Here is a 22,876-nt window from a genome sequence, read left to right as displayed (position 1 = left end):
CAGCTAAATGCTGGTTCCTGGAAAACCGTTTCAGATGCCCTCTTTTGGGTTATCTTTACTATAGCACCCATTACAAGGCACTGTAATTGCCTATTTGGTTTCATTCTTTCCACCTCCCCTCCACTAGACTTGAAATATCTTGGGGGCAGGGACATATGTCTTAGTGATCATATCCCTCTAGCATTTAGCTCATGAACTAGGTTAAATGGAGTCTGCTATAAACTCAAAATTAGATTCCATCAAGCCCACTGTGAAAATCAAGAAGACCCTCTAACAAATTGCAGATTCTTAAGTTTAAGTTCTATTACTTGTCTTTTTTTGTACACATGCTTCCCACCTCATACTCTCTTCTCCAAGCACTATTCTTTCATTTCTAAAACCTAATTATTGCCCCACCCCAAAAACATGCCCATTTACCTCATCTGATTAAAAGGCACCATCATCCATCCAGTTGAGCAAGCCAAAAACTAGGAATTATCCTTGGTGTGTCGCATTTCCTCACTCTTACCCATCACATCCAGTCCTTCAGCACCCATACCTCCTCAACTAGTCCTGTCTCACCGTCTTTACTCTCAGTTCTATCCCAGGCCAGGTCTATGCTATCCTTTGCCTGGGCCACTGCAGCAATCCCTGACTGGTCTTTCTGCTCCCTTGCTTACCTTCCTTATATTCATTGTTCACACAGAAGACAAACACATCTTTTCAAGCTCAAAAGATCGTATCTTTCCCTTTTCTTAAACACTCCAGTGACTGCCCATCAAATGTAAACATTTTAACTTAAGTAAACAAGTAAAAACAAGTAAATAAACAAGTAAAAATACAACTCAAAAATTTGAGCTCACAGCCCCGACTGGAGTAACCATTGTCTCTTCAACCACATCTTACTCTCAGTTTCCAGGTACCTTGGTCCCTCCACTTGCCCTTCTTAGGACCTATTCTCTGTTGCCTGTTAGATTATTACATGTTAAAATGGAACCCTATGTTAATCTCGTTAACATCGTGAACACTTAAAACTATACAGTGGCAAGTCAGTGAACCACAGTGAAACTCCATTCCCCAAAGACACCTTCATTCCTGATTTTCCTGGTAACATTTGTAATACCAACAATACGTGATAACAGGCAACGGATTTAATGATAACTCTAGCTAAAAGGCCTTGGGGAAGGAACTTGACAACCTTACTGCCTTCTAATGGTATTGTTTTTCCTTTTTTCTTTTTCGCAATGCAGAATATGAGTTGGAAGTAAAGAGGGTGCAAGACATTCTTTCGGGAATAGAGAAACCACAGGTATGTCTTCTGGATTTCTCAGCATAAATGACACTTTTTAAAGTATTTCAAATGTGCTTTTTTCCCCCCCACCACACAGTAGGTAAGCAAAAGGGCTCCTTCCCTTTGCAGATGACTCATCAACTATGAAATAGTGTTCAGTTCAGTTATTAATGGAGCATGAGACATAGAACAGCGGCCTTCTGTGTGTAGTCATAATCCACTGAAATGTCTTCTTTATTTAGGTGTTCTGGATGCAGTTAGATATTCTTTCCAAAGATTCTTTCCTTTTTGTCTCTCTCTCTTTTTAGTCTGCAGTTTTCTTTTGGTAGTTTTTTTTTTTTTTTTAACCTGTATAAATGTAGTAATAATAATTTTTGAAAACCTCAGTAATCCCAAGTATTTTTCCAAGTAAACTTCAAAAAGATATTTCAATATTAGCTGTGAAAAATAAGTCCAGAACATTGGGTGCAATGGCAGGAAAGAAAATGGTCGGAGTGGTGAGGTTTTGATTTTGCCAGGTGCTTTGAAATTCAAGTGAAAAATTCAGAATGTTGATTCAGCCTTTCATCTCAGATTAGAGCCAGAGTTCTTTGGAGTATTTTCTAGCTGAATTGGAAAACCTTGATTCTGCATATGTTTCAAATACTGAGGCTTTTTAACAGAAGAGTCCAAACATGCTTCAGGGTACATAGTTGAGTTTGACAACCTGAAAGCTGGAGGTGTGTTGACAAACAGGCATAATAAGGCACTTGTAGAGGGGTGGGGTGTTGCTGTTTGGGGGCGGGGTGCGGGGAGTCTGTACTTACTCTAGTGAGGAGCAGGCTGCCACTGGGGGTTTTTGATCAAAGAACTTATGTAATCAGGGCTGCATTTTCAGAATGATCGAACAGTTGGCAGATGAGTTGGAGTGAGAAGAAGGGAGACGCAGGGAAGAGCAGTGTTAGAATCTACTACTGTAGTCCTGGTAAAGGCTATGGGAGTCAGAATTAGGTGGTAACATCTATGTGGCAGGAAGCAGGGGACAGATACTAGAGCCGTTCTAGTGATAGAATATGGCACTATAACCTGTTAGAATTGATATCAAATGTCAAGGATAACTGGGCTAGATTGTCTGAGTCACTGGGCAGGGACCCGGACCTGGCGAATTCACTCAGGTAAATGCCACAAGGTAACATCCTGTCTGCAGAGCCAGCCAGCTTACCTGGACTCCATTCTACCTCGTTACCTTCCTCCAAACCTTTGAAGTGGCTTCTGGGTGAGAAATTCAGTCAAAAGATAACATTTCCATATCAGCATGGCTTAGATGGGCACAGACATAGTCAATACAGCTGAAGAGTCTCCTTAGTCCTGTAAAGCTGGAGTTGTTAATTCTGCAGCATAAGCAGCACATTATCTTTCTAGGTTTGGAAAAGGCGGGTTGAGAAACTTTCTGGAGGTGAATAGAAACAAAGCCTCAGGTAGTTACACACTCCAGAGTCATTAAAGATCTGTAGATCAGCATTTATATCTCATGCCCTTTTAACAGTGAGGCTTGAACTTGCCAAAATACTACACCCTACCTTTTAAGCAGTTGGATGAAAATCACCTGATAGGAAGTGGGCGTCTCTGGACACAGTTGCTTTGCCAGCGTGTGGGTGGTGGTTGGTGCTAACCACCCTGCATGTCTGATTCTCTGGATGGCAGTGTAAATATATCCGGGTTACCTGGGCTGAAGGCATAGCAGACAAGGGGAGTTTGTATGAAGAGTGCCATGCTTGTTCGTGCCTCCTGCTTTTGCACATGACTAAAACAACTTCTCTTTCTCTCCACCTGTATGTTTCCTATTGCTGCTGTAATGATTTACCACAAATTGAATGACTTAAAACAGTACAAATTTATTGTCATAAAGGTTTAGAGACCAGAAAGTCCAAAATGTCTCTGGCTAGGATATAATCAAAGTGTTGGCAGAGCTGTATTCTAGAGGCTTTGGGACATAATCTGTTTTCTTGCCTTTTCCCCTCTTGGCTCTGTCTGCAAAGTCAGCAGCCATATTCCCCCAGCTTCCACTTCCCTTATCACATGCCTGTCTCCTACTGTCTTGACTCCTTCTTTCACTTATAAGGACCCCTGTGATTATACTGGGCCCATCCAGATAATCCAGGTTAAGTCTCCCCTTCACAAGAGCCTTAACTTAGTCACATCTTCAAAGTTCCTTTTGCCGTGTGATGTAATATATATTCATAGGTTCCAAGGACTAGGATTTGGACACCTTTGAGGGCCTACCACAGTCCTCTCTTGATCTTTAATTTAGTCACATCTTCAAAGTCCCTTTTGCCATATAAGGTAATATATTCATGGGTTCCAAGGACTAGGATGTGGACCTCTTTGGGGACCTACCACACTCCCCTCCCGATCCTCAGAAGCGTTCTTGCCTGAGACAGTCCACTGTTTCTTCCCAACCCAGTTAGTTGTTTATGCAGTTTCTCTCTCTCCTCTTCGTACGCCTTTTCTTCTGAAGTTTTTGTTTGTGATTGTGTGTTATTTAACTTTTTGCTCCGAATACCTAGCACTGTTCTTGACACATAGTGAACCCTTAACAGATGTTTGCCGAATAACTGTGTGACCGTAGCTGGGTTCTGGCAGGTGGGACAAACGCCTGAAGCCTGACCAGCCTCAGGATGCGCCTCCGCCAGTGTATAAGGCAGCAGCCACTAGAGGGAAGGCCTGTGCTTTGCAATCTGGCACTCTGGGTTGGGACTTGCATTGGCTATTACCTGTCTTTGTGACCTTGGGTAAGTTACGTAGTTTCCTTGTGCCTCAGTTTCCTCATCTTTGAAAGGTAGGATAAGAAATACTACCTATAGCGACTATCTGAGAAGTCAATTATGTACTTAGAATGCAGTATTTATAGTCTGTAGCATATCGCTAAGCAAAAGTGAAACTTCTGTGCTCTGACATGGGAAGGAGAGGTATCGGGCCATCTGACAGGGAAAGAAGCAGAGCCATGGAAAGTTGGGCACACAGTTGTAAAAAGGATTATTTAATTTTTTGTTCCTTTCAGCCACAACTGGTAGCACCTCTAAATAAAAGGCATATATTTTGCTTTGAGGTTTTGCAGATGATTTTATTTAGGTGCAGAACAATACGTAGTACTTGTGGATTCCAGTTATCTTTCTAGAACTTTGGGCACCCTGAATTGAGCAAGCCTCCACTGTGACAGAGCAATAAGCCAGGTATTATTCTGAGTGGCTTAGGAATTAGCCAGCCATCTCAAGCCTAATGTGGTCTGACCTTCTCTGGTGGTGGTGCTAGATGTAGTCTCCCATAGACTGGTGGGCTGTTTATTTTCAGGATATAAATAATGTAACCTGGAATTGTGGTTCTGCATTGTTTCTATCCGCGAATGTTTAGCTTGTTGGAACAATTGATTTGTCGGTTCCAGAAGCGAGTAAACTGACGTGTGAGGAACACTTCCCCTGTAAGAAGCAGTCCCTTGAAAGATAAACAGTAGTGCATCTGGGAGCACATAGGCAGCTCTTAGCACTTAAGGAATCATAAAAACAGATGACTGTGAAATTCTTAGATTTGAGTATCCTTTTTCTTTAACCTTTTCCTTTTTCATTTATTTTCCTTTGTGGTGGTGTTTCTCATGATGATACTTTAGAAGTGAAGCCAGTATTTGTGTGGTAATATTTCCTTAGTGTACTCTTTAATTAGATCAGTAGGCCTCCCACATAGTTAAATCCAAAGGCCAGAGCAAATTTAGAAGCTATCAATGTACAAGGAAATATTTTTGAACGTAAAAGAAACAATTTAGTAGCTGCGAGAATAAATGGTGTTTCTGATCCAAGTACTATCATTTGCATAATAATAAAATCTCAGAAAAAAATAGAAAATTTTACAGAATAGTATTAAAATACTGGGATGAACAGGAGAGAAGGTGCAAGGAGAAAGGAAGCTATGGATTACATATCGAATAGCTACAGGACAATGCAGTTTTATAATTTCCTTATATACACATATACAGAACAACTGCTTTCAAGTTGGAGTCTACATTTAATAAACAGACAAGAATGATTTCTAATCAGTATGTGACCATTTAGAAGTAGGAAGTAATTTTATGAGTGCTTCAAGGTGCTCAAAAGCAGTTTAGTTTAAATAATTCATATGCAGACTTACACTAATAACCTATACAACAGACCCTTTTATAGCAGTTATTGAACTGCTTTCAAATTGGAATCTACATTTAATAAATAGACAAGAATGATTTCTAATCAGTATGTGACCACTTAGTAGTAGGAAGTAATTTCATGAGTCCTTCAAGGTGCTCAGAAGCAGTTTAGTTTCAATAATTCATATGCAGATGTATACTAGTAACCTATACAACAGACCCCTTTATATTACTATTGCAGAAACAAATGTCAGATTGCACCTTGTCCAATAGTTTTATAACTAGAAGTTACCACGTTTATCACCATCAAAGGAGACTGACTTTCTAGTTATGGTAGGTTAATTAAATATCAGGAAGTCAGTTAGCTTTATGGCTTCTAAACTTTTTTGAGGGGTGAGGGGAACAACAGCCATGGTGATCACTGTGATGATCAGATTAGCCATGCCCTAGTTAAGCTTGGTGGTCACTGCTGGCAAGAAAGTTTCAGCACACACAGACTTGCAATGTGAAGGTCGTATATGAGTGTTGTTGCTCTGAAATAGGCATGAACCCAGATAGAGTTCCTAGAGTTCCAGATCTCTCATTAAAGCATTACCTCCCAGGACACTTGGAGTAAATATGTCTAGTGCTGAGAATTCACCTTCAAGTAACATTCTCTTGAAAGACAGCATGTCAGTTTCTGGAAACAGCCTTAAGTGGAAACAAGTTCCAAGTCCTAATGCAGACCAAGTGATCTTTTTCTCCCGATTCCATTGCCTAAACAAGGGCACCCTCAGTCCAAGAGTCAGTGAAAGAGAGAGAGCAGGAGGACAAGAGGGATTTGGCCCCAGAACATCATCATGATCTGGGTGTCTGGCTCCTTAGCTCAAGGAAAGAATTCACAGAAACCACTATCTTTTGAGAGTGATGCTGAGTTGTCAAACTGCATTTCTGATAGGCTAGCATATTGGAAAAATGTATTTCCACAAACATCTGCATTGCATGCCAATGACAGTGTACATCCTGAAGGCTTGCTTAGGGACTCTAAGGAAAAAGTGAATGTTATTTTAGTTGATGATTCAAGTGTTGTATTTCTAAGTCCTAAGGGAAAAAAGTAAAGTTGTCATAGCTGACATAAAAGGTAGAGTTTAAAAGGACGTGACTTTATGGATATTTGTTTGGTATCTAGAATGTTGGCATTCGACTGAGCTATTTTGAGACATGGTGTTACTTCACACCACCATTCATAGAATCAGTGCTACTGTCTTCTGTGTTCTTGGGTGCAAAGCAGCCACTTACCACCTTGGCTGAGTGTTTTCCGGTACCTTATGAGCCTCCTTTTTTCCCAAGAAACTAAACTCTTTGTAACAAATTATCTCCCACATTAAAAATCAAATATAACACCAAATACCTCAGGATTACTCATTAATGGTATGTGAAGAAATTGAGCAGATATACTGTTGTATGTTAGAAATGCTGTCTTAAAATCTAGGTAGAGAAACAACACACAAATAACTAAGTAATGCTCTAATGTAACATGCACCAAATGCGGGGATGGAAAATACGGCAAAAGTACAAAGAAGAGTAATTGAATCTGACAGTGCAGACAGTACAGAAATCTGTCCAGAATCAGTCTCAGGAAACCTAAGAGTCCCTCTGTGTTCAGTATATCTACTGTGAGTCCCCTCATGTGCCTGTCCGTCTTCAACAGGTTGGGGCTCCTTGAGGCCAAAGATCATACCTTCATCATCTTTGTGTCCACACAGCCCCTCACAGGGTGAAGTATGACCATTAAATGAATAAACAAAGCATTTGAACTGGGTCCAAGAGAAGTTGGTTAAAGCCAAGAAAGTAGGAGAGTTAAAAGCTAAGTCACAGGGGCGTGAGAGAGGGCATAAGAGAGGCCAGCATCCTGGAGGGGCGGTAACAGCATTGTGGTGCAGATGGATTGGAGGGGTGGAGAAGAGAGCTGCTAGTCTGGAGCCATAGCAATCTTCCTCAGATGTTTTCCAGAGATGTGTAATACAAGCCTACCATCTTCTGTGTTGCCTGTGGCAGAAACTTAGACTATCTTATTTCCTTTTATTTTTTTATTCAACAAACATTTACTAACCAAGCGCTGATCACAGTTGAATATGACTTGGATTCTGTCCTTAGGGAGTCTCAAAGCCCAAGGGAGGTAGACAAAGGCTATAACATGATTAGCAATTCTAGCAATATCCACAAGGTTCTGTAGAACACGGAGGAGTGACGCTGCGTGAGATAATGTAGAGAAGGCTACTGGGAGGTGGTGAGGCTGGGCTGGGGTCTTTAAGGATGAGCAGGAGTTTGACTAAGTAATTGGCTAAATATATCATGATATTCTATTTATATGGAATAAACAGTGTGACGTGATCTCCACTAAAAATGTAGTGAAGGACGGACTGAAGAGAGACTCTATCTTCATTTTCCATATTTATTATTTGTATTTCAAGTATTTAATAATTCTAATAATCTTTATATAGATCAGATGTGACAAAAATGGAAGAAGGGGAAAAAAAAGGGACTGAACAGTTTACCTGTCTCCATCTACAGCCTAATAATCTACAGCTATAAAGTCTTTGTGAACGTTAAGCTTTAGCATCTGTATTAAGTCCTGTTTGTTTTTAATATGCTATCCAGACCAATATCCAGATAGCAATAGAATAGCCTTTAGAAAGTTACAGCATTAAAGTTTTGTCCTTAGATTTATTTTAAATAATTAGATCATATTTTAAGTTGAGTTTCTCCAGAAAAGGACTCTAAAAAAATGTTTGAGTGCAAATAGTTTCTGTGGGGATATGGCCCAGGAAGTCCTGGTTGGAGACAAGGGAACTGAGACAGAGAAGGGAAGTGTATTAGTCTGTTCTCGCATTGCTATAAAGAACTACCTGACACTGGGTAATTTATAAAGAAAAGAGGTTTAATTGACTCATGCTTCTGCAGGATGTACAGGAAGCATGGCTGGGAAGGCCTCAGGAAACTTATAATCATAGTGGAAGAAAAGGGGAAGCAGGCATGTCTTACGTTGCCCAAGAAGGAGGAAGAGGGAGAGAAGGGAGAAGTGCCACACACTTTTAAACAACCAGATCTTGTGAGAACTCACATCAGGAGAACAGCAAGGGGGAAGTCTGCCGCAATGATCCAGTCACCTGCCACCAGGCCCTCCTCCAAGACTAGGGTTTACAGTTTGACCTGAGATTTGGGTGGGGACACAAATCCAAACCATATCAGGAAGGAAGCCCATGCAGGGTCTATCAATAAACAGGTTATAGCTGTGGTCAGCCAGAGCTTAGTCCTCATAAACACCTCTGAAAGATAGAGTAGATTTTGTAAAACATGCTTCAGAGTAGTATTTTAAGAAGGTTCTGGGTATTTTAAGTCTCAGAGTCTTCAGTTCAACTGAAGTTTGAAGCAGAGGCTAAACCAGAAGTATAAAAACAGAGCTTAGAATGGTGAAGCATTTCCACTTCTATAATGATATTAATCCCATATCAGCCTGGTCCTTGGTTCCAGTTCTCCACCCATTGGGTTGTCCTGGGAATCTGCAGGACTTCAAGGGGTATTATTGGAAAGGTATTAGCTTTGAAGAATGATTTGACACCATGCAAGGCTTGAAACCAGATCGGAGTACCTGTGGGTATGGCTTCTTCCACATAACGTAGAAATCTTCCATTCAGGTTTTTACTTATGTTAAAAAAAATTCCCTCACATGACATTATTTTACTTTATGGAGGACAGAATGCAAATTGCACTGGATTTGGATGAAGGTTAGCATTGCAAGAACCATATTTTGGACACCAGGACTTTGAAAGAGAGCGCCATATAAGATGTCTTTCAATATAATTAAACTAGTTTACTTTGGATTAACTTTGAGCCAGTTTTATGCCACTACCAATAATTCTGAAAATGTAAAATGGATTTGAATACTTTTGTCGCACATTTTTCTTCCACAGGTTTCTAATATTCAGGCGAGAGCAGTTGTGTTGTCCTGGGCTCCCCCTGTTGGACTTTCCTGTGGACCCCACAGTGGTCTTTCCTTCCCCTACAGTTACGAGGTTGCCTTATCAGACAAAGGACGAGATGGAAAATACAAGATAATTTACAGGTTGTGTATGTTTCTATTGTTTTTCTTTGCTGCTAAACTATAAAATTGGAGTTGTGAAGGAAAATGGAAAACAAAGGAAAACTTTATAGGCTTGCTAAATTTTCCTTTAGTTTATTTTAAGATTTAGTAATAATTTTAATGCTAAGAAATCATTGTGTCCAGAGTAATTCTTATTTGGAAATGAGTAGCATAGAGCTATTAGGTATGGGTAAAATACATCACTTGGTTATATTTGCTGTCAGTAGAGTATTAAAGAAAACTTTCTGTTAATGTCTGTCGGCAAAAGGCGATTATGACTTTTAGTTTTTCTATACATTGAGCGATTATAAGGTGACTTCTCTATTTTCAGATCCAGACCTTTTTGTAGCCCTGTTTTTTAAAATTCTGCAATATGTTTCCTTCTGTTTTACCCTATTTCTTACCTTCCACAATAGTTTCCAGCCTGTAATAAAGATACTTTAAAACATTTCATTTCAAGGCCTTAAATGGTCAAAAGTTTAGCTCACAGAGAAGGGATTAGCCCCTTCTGCTCTGTGGACTCCCAGGTATTGACCATTCAAAAGATTGATAACTGTGTTCTAAATGTGAGAACAATTTTAGGGCCATGTCTTTCTTCTTTGTAATTACTGGGCACTACTCAGATTTGCAGAGCAGGAAATGAGAAAGTCAGTTTTGTTTTAACTGCTTGTTTGGCCTTCCTGTGAGAGGACCCTCCTGTGACTGCCCATGCCCAGGGTAATAATGTGGTCACACAATCCTCACTTTTTCTGCCAGAGATGTTTGTATTCTCTCCTATTTCCCTACTGCATCAGTGCCGCAGAGCCGTATCTTCCCCTTTCCTGTTCCTAATTCTTGCTCCACAGTCTTCCTGACGAGCAAAGAGGGACAGAGGTTAAGGATGCAAGCCCTGTGGCTGCTGTGTCCTCCTCTTGCTACCCAGGCTACCTCCACTGGCCTGGATGCCCTCAGGAGTCTCTTGAGGGTCTTCCACCCCCTTCTCTTGCTCTTCTACAACCTTGCCAACTCACTGCAGAAACAAAATCAGGCCAGATCACTGCCCTTCTGATAACACTCCAGGGATTCCCCACTGTATTTAGGATATTCCTAACTCTGGCTCACCACCATTTTATTCTAGCCTGAAAAATCAGAATTAGTATCAACTTTAAAGAAATACAGAGTGCCGCCAGGCGCGGTGGCTCACGCCTGTAATCCCAGCACTTTGGGAGGCTGAGGTGGGTGGATCATGAGGTCAGGAGATGGAGACCATCCTGGCTAACACGGCAAAACCCCGTCTCTACTAAAAATACAAAAAATTAGCCGGGTGTGGTGGCGGGCACCTGTAGTCCCAGCTAGGAGGGAGGCTGAGGCAGGAGAATGGCGTGAACCCGGGAGGCGGAGGTTGCAGTGAGCTGAGATCGCGCCACTGCACTTCAGCCTGGGTGACAGAGACTCCCTCTCAAAAAAAAAAAAAAAAAAAAAAAGAAATACAGAGTGCCATCTCCCCCATGCCTGGCAAGGAGCAGATATAGTTGACCCTTGAACAACACAGGTCTCAACTGCACGGATTCTTGTCAACCACATGTAGACCAGAACAATATTCACAGGATGTGAGACCTGCGGATATGCAGGGTCAACTGGGGACTCGTGTATGTGTATATGCTGTGTGGGGGTGGGGTCGTGGTACTGATTTCCTTGTATGTACTGAGGGACAACTGTGGATAGAGCCTTTTCATGCAAGATGAACATTGGTGGCAGGAGCTAGAGCCTCAAATGCCCAGAGAGGTTCGGCCGGTAACATACGTAAGCAAGTGGAAAGGCTGAAAATGAGGTGAACAGGAGAGCTCCTGTTGCCATCGAAAAACAGTCGCCACTCAGCCTTAAGTCGATTGTTGCTAAAATTTGCGATTCTTTGAATTTTTTTTTCAAAAGATGCTGAAAATCTGAATTATTGTACAAATTTCCCTGTTACTAAACTAATGGAGCAAATGCAAGATATTTTAAAAGATACAATGTAGGCTAAACAATAGAGCTTCAGGCAAGGTCTGGACACAACTTCCAGTTCACAACTTAAAAAAACTCAGCCTTTTATTTGGAATAATTTCAAACTTAAAAGATGTCCCAAAAATAGAGAAATCAAGGAATACATGTATACTCCATACCCACATTCAGTTGTTATTAACTTTATACACTGTTTTATCATTTGACCTCCTTCCTCTTTTCCTCTTTCTGTCCTCAATCCATATTTTTTTCATAAGTTTTATATGTAATGGTCCCTTACTGCAAAATCCTTCAGGATATTTTCTATAAATAAGATTTTTTTTTAAAAGAACCACAGTGTAATTATCAACTTCATAAACTTACATTGATATAATACTTTATCTGTTGTCTATATTCCAGCTTTGTCGCTTGGTCCATAAATAATACCTGTTATTTTGAAAAATTGAGCAGTTTTCCACCCCCTCCTCCTCAGGAGCTAGTCTAGGGTCAGACAGTGCCTTTAGTTGTCATGTCTCTTTAGCCTTCTTTAATTTGGAACACTTCCACGGTATTTCTTACACTTTTATGACACTGATATTTTTGAAGAACACAAAATAAGTCACATGCCCACACACCTTTCACCTTTTTAAAAATTTTCAATGAAACATTCCTTATTTTGTGTTGGTTACTTCCTCATGATTTAAGTTGAAGTTCAGTTGCAATTTTTGAGTATATAAATGGTTTGATTTTATTTAAGAGAGCTATTTGTTGGGTGCATTGGTAAGTGAGGAAGTGAGATTGTGATTTTTGTTAAAGACAGTCCAGAGTTGAGATAATTGAGGTTCCTGCCAAGGTAAGTATGGAAAGTGCCTTCTGTTAACAGTTGGCGTGATCATTTTTATTCATTAGTTTGTTCATTCATTCATTTGCTTACTTAGTTACTTTTATGTATTTACTTGTAAGAAGTGATAAGATCTTTTAGAATTTTATTAGTAAGTTAACCATGCCATTTTCAAGATCTAAGATGGCATCATTAAAAGGAACCTGATTTTCTAGTCCCAAACAGATAATAATATCAAATAAGAAAGTTTATTTCTGGTTTATGGTGGAATCTGACATAATAGTTCATGAATTATTGTCAGTACATTACTGGACACCCAAATCTCAAATCTCGTTTGCTTTTGAAACTGGTATTAGCAACTAATGAATGCTTTTTCTTTACAGTGGAGAAGAATTAGAATGTAACCTGAAAGATCTTAGACCAGCAACAGATTATCATGTGAGGTGAGTTAGGATATAAGAGCCAAACTGTATTGGAGAATCCAGGTGGCTAAAGCAAAAACCTGTGCCCCCTTTTAAGTTTTTGGTGAATGTTGCTTACCTTGCTGTAAGTTTCAGTACCATGGCTCATGGGCCATTCATTGACTCTCAAGACCATAGTAACTGGGAAGACACAGAAGTGCTTCTGTGAACAGAAAATTAGGTGTTAAACACTGAAAATCACTTTAAAAGTAATTTTACATGGTCTTCTAAGATCTGTTGGACTATGGTTTAACAGTTTGTTTCTATAAAACAGTTGAAATTTTTTTTTTTTTTTTTTAACCTTGGGCATATCAGTGTTTCTTACAGACCATCATATAAACTGTATATTCAAATGACTAAAGAAGCCCTTTCCTTATTGCAAGCACACCATTAAACCTTAAAAGCCAGTAGATTTTGAAAAAGGCAAGTAATACAAGCATCAGATTATCTCTGACGAGAATGAACTCAATTTGGCAAAACAGTTAACCCATGTGGTATGATGTGTAGCCTGAAATCTCTACTGTGATTTTCTGGAATCTCTACTGTGACTACTCTGGAAGGTAGGGCTAGCTTATTTTAGGAAGAAACCCAGCCAACCACAGATCTGTAAGGAGGAAAGTGTTATCTGAATTTTTAGAGAGACCATCTGATTGTTTAAAGATCCATCCATCCATTCATTTGCCAATAAGCAGGTCTGAATATGACCCATAACACTTAAAAAACTTTTTTTAATCTTTATTTTATCTAATATTTAAGTTCCCCAGAAAGTAGTTTTGTTTAACTGGATGTACAACAACACACTTTCCCTTTTTTTTCAATTATATATGCATACGTAAAGATTGCAGAATAAAATTGTAAGCATGAAATATACATCTGTTGGCCGGGTGCGGTGGCTCACGTCTGTAATCCCAGCACTTTGGGAGGCCGAGGCGGGCAGATCATGGGGTCAGGAGATCAAGACCATCCTGGCTAACATGGTGAAACCCCGTCTCTACTAAAAGTACAAGAAATTAGCCGGGCTTGGTTGCAGGCACCTGTAGTCTCACCTAGGCAGGAGGCTGAGGCAGGAGAATGGCGTGAACCCGGGAGGTGGAGCTTGCAGTGAGCAGAGATTGCGCCACTGCACTCTGACGTTGGGTGACAGAGCGAGACTCAGTCTCAAAAAGAAAGAAAAGAAATATGCATCGATTATTATACTTTCCAAAAGTTAATTCACATCATTAGTTTCTTTATTTCAGCATGAGGTTGGAGGCAAGGTAGTCTAGTAGGAAGAGCATATGTGAATTATCAGGAGGCTTGAGTACGAGTCTGGTTCTGCCCTGAACTGGCTGTTTCAACTTTGGTCAAGTCACATAGAATGCTCTGCCATGATTTTCTCAGTAAAAAAAAGGTAGTAAAGCAAGGATGTGTGTTGAGGATGTAATATCTTATTAAATGCATGAGTTCTTAAAAATAAGGTTAAAGCAATGTGTATCAGAGCAAATTGTTTTGCATTAAGACTTAAAGCATACATCTGCTTAGCTATCATATTGTTTAGATGAACTCTATTGCAACCATCTCCTCCTGTTTAAATCAAAACTGGATTTTGAGTCAATTAGCTTCCACCCAAACATATTGAACTTTTCACACGCTTTGTACAAGAAGATCTGTGTAATTTGTGAAGCTAAGATGATAATAGAAATGGTTTAACCATTCTTCAAAATGGTCAGTGTAACAACAAACCAGAAAATGTAAAAGTCATGTAAATGTTATCTATTATTCATTGTTAACGTATGTTTCTTTCTGCTCCGTGCTTTAACAGTTTATTGTTCCTGTGGTTAGTAAAGGTTTACTTTATTAATTTCCTGCTCATTGATGAGCTTACAATATCCTTTTTAAGAAACTTAAATGTCATGAAGAGCCTTCCCTTTATTTACCATCCTGTCTGTTGTTCCATCTATTTTTTTTTTAAACACTTATTACAAAGGGTAAATTTGAGAACACTTGCTCATCAGCTATTTTTCCCAACAAAACCTGTGAACATCTTGACCTCCTGAGCAGATAGAATAGTTAATGGATTCCCCAAAAGGAACAGGATGGGAGTATGAGGGGGTTACCATCTAGGGGCCTTGGGTTTAGACTTTCTCCTGACACATTTGGGACTCCTTGTATTTGTCATTTGACACACGTGTGACACCAAACACGTACAACCTAGGGTGCCACCAGCTGTTGTTTGTTCTACCTCTCTGCTTTCCAGGAAGATAGGAAGTTCTCTCTCCTTGGTGATGGTCAATTTTCATATTTTTTTAACGTCCTTTCTCTCCTAATAAAAATGTCTCTAGTCCAGATTTAGTCTTCGTGCACTGCCTGATGCACAGTCCATGTAGATCATACGTTCTTTTTCCTTTTACAGTCTTTTCTTTTTTAAGCTAGAGAAGAATCTTAACACATGCAACTCTTACTTAGACGTAACTTCCTCTGCCTTGAATTGCTTCCGTGAGGCAGCATGATGCATAGTGGACATGGCTTGCAACTTGGGAGTTAATGACTGTCATTTACTAAGGGTGTGTGCTTAAGCGAGCCATTGAAACTTCTTTGGTCTTGTTTTGTCATTTATAAAATGAGAATGACAATAATACCAGCCTCAGGAAAATAGGATGAGAGCAAATATATGTGCAAATCTATTTTAGACCTGTAAAATCATGTATAAGTACTACCTTTTGGTTTTCCCAAGCTTGTTGCAGTTTTTTCACGCTCTGAAAATAAAAAGGACTTAATGATACAAGTTGAGGCTGTAGTGAGCCCTGATTGCAGCTGCTGCACTCCAGCCTGGGCAACAGCGAGAGACCTTGTCTCTAAATAAGTAAATAAATAAATTCATTGCCATTTTTGTTTGTGCATTACCAATGTAGAAAGTGGTGGAAGTCTGTAGAGCCAGTTTTGAAAACTGAGATATTTGTTTTAGCAGCACAAGAGAAGGTAAATTTTTTTCTTCCAATTCTTAATATTGCACATTTTAAGAGTGTAAGATTTCTTTCTTAAATCATGTACTGAAGTCTCACCTAGACTTCTGTTCTTATATTCCTTGTTACTTTTTGTTTTGCTACACTGAGTCTATCTTATTCACATTGATTGCTTGATATCTTCATGTAATGCTTTTTCTCATTTTCAACTCCCCCCACCCACCCCCCCCCCCCCATTTTTTTTTTTTTATGTGTTTACCCCCCAGACACACAAACCTTCTTTTTCAATAGCAGTCTCAGTCATGAAGCCCGGTCATTTAACTGCCTGGTACTTGCCTTCAGTTACTAGGCCAGAACAGCTCTTGCCACCAACTCACTGTTACTGGGAATTTATTTATTGAGTGCCATCCTTTAGACAGTGCTGTAGCTCACATGCCTGTGGCTGCTTCAGTTGGCATCTGTCATGCCATTTGAGCCAGATTCCACATGGAAAATTATATTCCAAGACATTTCAGGTTTACAAAATGTTTCTTCTTTTCCACTTTTCCTATGAGTTTTTGTGTATCATTCTTCCACATCTGTTCAGTCACTATTCTTTTCTTCTCCTAATCTCCTGGTGGTGATTAAGGAAGATAATACCCCTCTCTGATGCACACATTGATTAGCAAAATTTAGGGAGACCTTTATTAAAGGATCTTTATTAAAATCACTTTCATATTTGTTACCCTATTCTTTTTTTTTTTTTTTTTTTTTTTTGAGACGGAGTCTTGCTCTGTCACCCAGGCTGGAGTGCAGTGGCCGGATCTCAGCTCACTGCAAGCTCCTCCTCTCGGGTTCACGCCATTCTCCTGCCTCAGCCTCCCGAGTAGCTGGGACTACAGGCACCCGCCACTTCGCCCGGCTAGTTTTTTGTATTTTTTAGTAGAGACGGGGTTTCACCGTATTAGCCAGGATGGTCTCGATCTCCTGACCTCATGATCCGCCCGTCTCGGCCTCCCAAAGTGCTGGGATTACAGGCTTGAGCCACCGCGCCCGGCCTGTTACCCTATTCTTAACACAAATAATTTTTTTGGTTTAGTGTTCATACAATATTTCAAAGGAATCCATTTGTAATCGTCAAGGTTATTCAGTGCTTCTTTAAAGGGCATTGTGTTATGTATTGTATAAAGCCACTAATAGAAAATCTCCTGTCTCTGTGTGTGTATGTGAGAGAGAGAGAGAGAGAGAGCGTGAGAGAGAGAGACAGAGACAGAGATGAGAGATTGTGTGGAGAAATGAGAAAAATCCAAAATGTAAATAAATTACATTATATTTTAAATACTTATATATAAATATGTAATTTCACAAACATGAACATTTATACATATATACACTTATTATACAAATAAATATTTATACATACACAAATGTATGCTGTATATGCATTTGCCAGAAAAAGATATTTGTCTTTTAATTGGTAGTTCTATAATTAATAATGACATTACAATGACCATTTTACTGTGGCAGTCAACAGTTTATATTTTTATCAGTGATAGGATAATCAGGAATTTGAGTGAAGGAATGGATAGCAATTTCATGAAAATTTTGAAGCAGTTTTCTAGTCATCCTCCTTAACAATTTGGCAAATAAGTTGCCCAGAGATGATATCATATAATGACACTTCCCAGAAAAATTGTGCAGTGAAACATTTCCAAAAATATGGTTGACAAGCACAGTGAAGGATTATAAAATACATGTTATTGACCAGAAACTGTGGCTCCTAGTATGTTACATCGTGCTAGAAAAAGTTGGAGGCATATTTCTGAAATTCTTGGAGCACCTGTTTCCTAAGCATTTCGCCAGGATTTAAGCTGAAACAAATATGAAAACAAGATTAATTATATTGTCAGAAAAATGTTTTCTTTTCTTGAGATAAATGCAACAAAAACTGAACTGTTTGCTGACTTACTTAATCCAAGAAACTGACTGTACTCTACAGATTGTCCTTTCACATGATGATATTTATGGAAAACTCATTGCCATTATGTGAAAAAAATATATTGCAGTATTCTTTAAAATGTAGCATCATTAGCAGAGATTTTTCTTTTCTATAAAAGTTACTGGCAAAAATGTTGCTAGTCACCATTACAGTAAGTTGCTGTCCCTTTACTGAACTATAATTGACAGATGTAATCAAGGGATACTTAAGTATGGTGCCAACTTTTGTACTATGTGCAGCATACTTATATTGCCATACAAAATAGATCTTTTTTCCTTTGCTGACAAAATATTATGTATGAAAAGCATTGAGCCCTTACCATAACATTGTTTAAGATTAAAGGCAAGAAAAATAACTAACTCCTTCTGGCCCATACAACTATCTGTTTTCAACTACCTCAAATTTCTAACCTGCATCAGGTTCTTTTACTTTTATCCCCACTGTCATCCTCCCAGCCTGGCCACCAGGAGTCTCCATCACTCATGACTCCCCAGCCTAGGAGGTATGGATTGCTGACTCCGAGAATCCCAAAGAACTTGACTAAGACCAAATTTACCTCTCCCCAGACAACTGACTGCATCCTGCTAGTACTTTGTAGGCTATTTCCTTGCTTCCCTCCCTCTGCTCTATTTTCTAGATGGATTTTTGGTGGCAGCTGTTTTTGTGAATATCTAGGACCTGACCTGCCTGGGTATAACTCTGCATTTGTAGGCAAATGCCCAGTCATTGCAAACTGACATACTTACTGGGTGGAGGCAGAGTACCTAAACAGCTAAAGTGGGTTGGGTAAGGGTCAGCTGAAAAACAGTGTCAGTGCTGAGGAGACAGTAGGAATGGTGGGGACTCTAGCAAACTCTTCAGCACCTGCTCCATCTAAAGCAGGGAGCTGCCCACAGATTTAGCTCATTACTACAGTGCAGGAAAGAGGGCCGAGTGAGACCAGGCGCAGTGGCTTACGCCTGTAATCCCAGCACTTCGGGAGGCCGAGGCGGGTGGATTGCCTGAGGTCAGTAGTTCAAGACCAGCCTGGCCAATGTGGTGAAACCCCATCTCTACAAAAATACAAAAATTAGTTGGGCATGATGGCGGGTGCCTGTAATCCCAGCTACTTGGGAGACTGAGGCAGGAGACTCACTTGAACCCTGGAGGCGGAGGTTGCAGTGAGCCGAGATCGTGCCATTGCACCCCAGCCTGGGTGACAGAGCAAGACTCCATCTCAAAAAAAAAAAAAAAAAAAAAAAAAAAAGGTGGGGGGGGCCAAGTGTTGCTAAAACCTCTAGTTTTTAAGAGAAGCCAGAAGTTTGGTTTTAAAAACGAGAGAGCTCCAGATAGTTTTCAGTGAAGGCTTATTTCTTACTTTTTTATTTCAGAAAATGTTAGATGTAATCAGAAGTAGATAATAGTTGAATGAACTCTCATCTCTCAACTTCTTATTACCTCAGTGTCCTCACTTACCCTTCCCCTGCCCTGATGATTTTGAAGTAAGGTTCAGACACCATATTATTTCACCTATAAATTATATTACCATCATCACACACACCGGAAATGTCTTCACAATCCAGGGACTATTCCCATTTCCTCAGTTCTAAGAATGAAAATTTTGTTTCTTTAGTTTGTTGTAATTGGAATTCAAACGTGTGAATATGTGGTTTGGTTGATATGTCTTAAATTTTATTTTAATCCATTCATTTTTCCCTTTATCTTTTGCTCTTTCTTGCAACTTATTTGTTAGATTAATTGGTTTGTCCTGTAGAGTCTTCCACAAGTATGAATTTGGCTGATTGCATCTGTGTTATGTTGCTTAATACTGTTCTCCTGTCCTCTATATTTCCTATAAAGCGATGAAGAGGTTTAATCAGATACAGGTTCAGTTTTTCTGCCAAGACAGTTTTATAGTTAGTGACATAGTCCTTTATTAGGAATGCATAGTGTCTGGTTGTCTCTTTTTGTGATGGTCATTGCCTGTATCCCTTAATTCATAAGTGGCTCTAACACTTCAAAACATCATGTTTTTGCACACTGCCACCACACACACACACACACACACACACACACACACGTGTCTTGGGTCAGATGCAATCCATGAGTCACCTGTTGGAGAATTCTGTGTATCAAAGTTCAGGCTTGAGCCCTGCCCATGTCTGGAACATGTTGTGATTCATTTAAAGTAACTTACTCCCAGTGAGCCCATCCTAACACAGGGAAATGATCTTGCCAGATCTACCATTTAGTTTTATATTATCACATGCTTACTTGCAGTGTGTGCAAAAAGGACCATTTCCTTCATCGGAGGTTGGGTGGAGAGGATCCTAATGATAAGAATTATTTGTTTGGATCAAATCTCATGCTGTCCTCCCATAGGGCAAATAGATCAAATATGTAATATGCATGTATTTGTATCTTTTGAGGTAGAAAGTAGACGTATCTATTGGTGCCTTTGATGTGTATGGCCTCTACGAATTTTTCATGATGGACTTTGTGGAGAAATGACTTTGCAAATCACACACACAATTGGGACCTATCTTCCATAATGTTGTTATCTTTACCTGTTGTTTGTGTTCACTGGGTAGAGCTAAGGGAAGTGGATTGTGGTGTTTAGAGAAACAGGATTGCAGGATGAACAAGGGGAGTAGGCAATACCGTATACTGGTTAGACTTCCAGGGATGAATACCATCGATCCAAATTTCTAGCTGTGTGGCCTTGGGAAATTTACTTCATCTCTGTGTTTCCTTCTGTCTGCAGTGGGTAGTAAGATTTCCCTACCTCAGAGAGGGTGGCTGTAAGAATTAAGGGCTCAATATCTATTTGCCAACTCTGTGAATAGTTTAATCCTTGCATCTGTTTTAGGCAGCAAAGGCTTCGTTGTTGTTGTTGTTGTTGTTGTGTTGTTGTTGTTGTTGAAGAGTACATATTCAATTTTGAAAAAATAAATTCCCAATATAAAAAATGGAATATAGGAAGTTGATAAAAATCAACATAGCCCTATTTTATGCTATTTGAAGAGTGTGGCATTGTAATAGCATGTTCTATGCTTTTTCTTCATGGCTTCTCTGGAGAAATCAGGCACATACGTTGCAGTGTTGAGCCAAACATTTCAGTGTACGGAACGAACATCTTTAGTCTTGGCTTCATGTATAAGAGTTAAATATTTACATGGATTAAACTGTACCTGAACATTGTTTTTGTTGAATTAGAGAAGGTTAGCATACATGCTTCTGTGTGAAACATCCATAGTTTTACATAAATGTGTACAGTATTAAATGTAGTTCAAAGATGTTATCTACCCTGTTTGTACTTCTGTGCTCTCTCTCCAGTCTGTGGACTCTTATTACTGCTTCTTTTGCCTTTTTATCCACCTCTTAACTCTTAGCCTTTTTCCACATAAAGTCAACCAGAAAGTAGTAGCTCATTGGTTTTTAGAACGTGTATTTGGAGATCGTTCTGGGTTTTAAGGTTTATTTTCTTATTTAGAATAATCTCTTCTAGTCAGTAGATCCTGCATATTTTGAAATGGAGATGGGTGGCACACACTGAGACAAATACCTGTTGGGATGACTGTCCCCTGTTAATGCTAACCATAGGTCAGGACAAGACCAATAGATAAGAGCAAGAGCATGGTACTCACTCTGTAAGAAATTCTGTTCATCTACAGAAAGCCTTAGGGTGAAACAAAGATAAGAATCCTGGTCTTCTATGATGAGTCACTGCCACTGACTGTGTCCGTTTTGTTTTCAGGGTGTATGCCATGTACAATTCCGTAAAGGGATCCTGCTCCGAGCCCGTTAGCTTCACCACCCACAGCTGTGCACCCGAGTGTCCCTTCCCGCCTAAGCTGGCACACAGGAGCAAAAGTTCACTAACCCTGCAGTGGAAGGTGGGTAGCTCAAAGCATTAAGAATTGTCTCACTTTAAAAATTACCAGGTATGGTGGCACGTGTTTCTAGTCCCAGCTACCTGGGAGGCTGAGGGTGGGGGATCACCTGAACCCAGGAGTTTCAAGGCTGCAGTGAGCCATGATCACACTACTGCGCTCCAGCCTGGGCAACAGAGAAAGAGTCTCGAGTTAATATAATGTCAGTCTATTGCCATTTGAAATATTTTTTAGCACGATTCCAGTTTTGTGATATGTTTTCTGCATAGTAAGTATGTGCAACCAATTGTTAAAAAGTTGTCGTTTCTGTAAGAGTTGGGCAAAGGGGTAGGAGGAGGGAACTGCAAAATCCAGCTTTAGTTTTTTTTTTTTTTTTTTTTGCAGCAGTATTTTCTGAATGTCTTAGGGTCATAAGCAATACGTATAAGTGATATAGGTACTTAAAATACCTACATCTTATAACTTTCTAATAGTTTAGTTCATTTCAACAAACATTTGAGGACTTTAGCCAAAAGCTTTTATCAAGAAAGATTCAGAGATAAAGTAGTTTTATGACCCTTTTGACTTCTTTCAGTGGTGATACTGAAATGTTTAATATTTAAAACAACCTAGAACATTTAGTGATCTGAAGTATGTTAGTACTTCATTAAGTTCCACTAATTGGGCCATACATCGGTCAGGATTACTAATTATCTAAGAAAAAAAGACTGAATTATATATTTTCATGAAATACAATTCACTGGCTAAAAATAGCTCTTACCAAAGAGAGATCATATTGCCCCTTCCTCAAGGGACATCACTGGCTTGTTAATCATAGTTGTGTGTTTGTAAGAAAACCGTAGATTGTTACCAATCTTTGTAGCACTTATTTCTCTACATTAATATTTTAGAATATAATTTAAAATGTAAAATAGATGGCGGTAAGAGGTAAAGATTTATGGTTTGCGGGGAGAATACTAATGTGTGAAAGAAAGAAAATGGCTAGGAAGATCCATTATTAGTGAAGAAATATTTTATCTTTTCATTTCTGGCCCGGAGAGTCAGGTTGATCCAGGGAGGTGATGAAAGCAATTCAGAGTCATGGTTAGCAGCAAAGCATGGGCCTCTGTGGATCCCTCTCAGGTGGGCAGCTGCATTCTCATAGCCAGTGGCCAGCATTGAGTGTGTTACTTGGACAAAAGCAAAGTTTAAACTGGCTTAGTGTCTGAACTATTTTATTTTCCTTCCTGGCTTCCAGGGATAATCCAGGTCAGTGATTCCCCACCTTTTCAGAGTTTTAA

The 22,876-nt window shown here is 39.5% G+C and overlaps 1 protein-coding gene across 3 annotated transcripts in view; it reads left to right on the top strand.

Moving 5' to 3' along the window:
• Positions 1–22,876, top strand: part of FNDC3B (fibronectin type III domain containing 3B) — a 364,617-nt gene that overhangs the window by 247,824 nt on the left and 93,917 nt on the right. For all 3 annotated transcript variants that reach the window (XM_003894828.5, XM_031663575.1, XM_003894829.4), the window contains 4 exons: positions 1,230–1,288; positions 9,374–9,525; positions 12,727–12,786; positions 21,461–21,599. In XM_003894828.5, coding sequence (XP_003894877.1) covers positions 1,230–1,288; positions 9,374–9,525; positions 12,727–12,786; positions 21,461–21,599 — 410 coding nt within the window. The remainder of the gene's footprint in view (positions 1–1,229; positions 1,289–9,373; positions 9,526–12,726; positions 12,787–21,460; positions 21,600–22,876) is intronic.

This window comes from Papio anubis, chromosome 2 (genome assembly GCF_008728515.1).
Source record: "Papio anubis isolate 15944 chromosome 2, Panubis1.0, whole genome shotgun sequence".
Classification (NCBI taxonomy): domain Eukaryota; kingdom Metazoa; phylum Chordata; class Mammalia; order Primates; family Cercopithecidae; genus Papio; species Papio anubis.
This window is presented reverse-complemented; position numbering and strand designations above follow the sequence as displayed.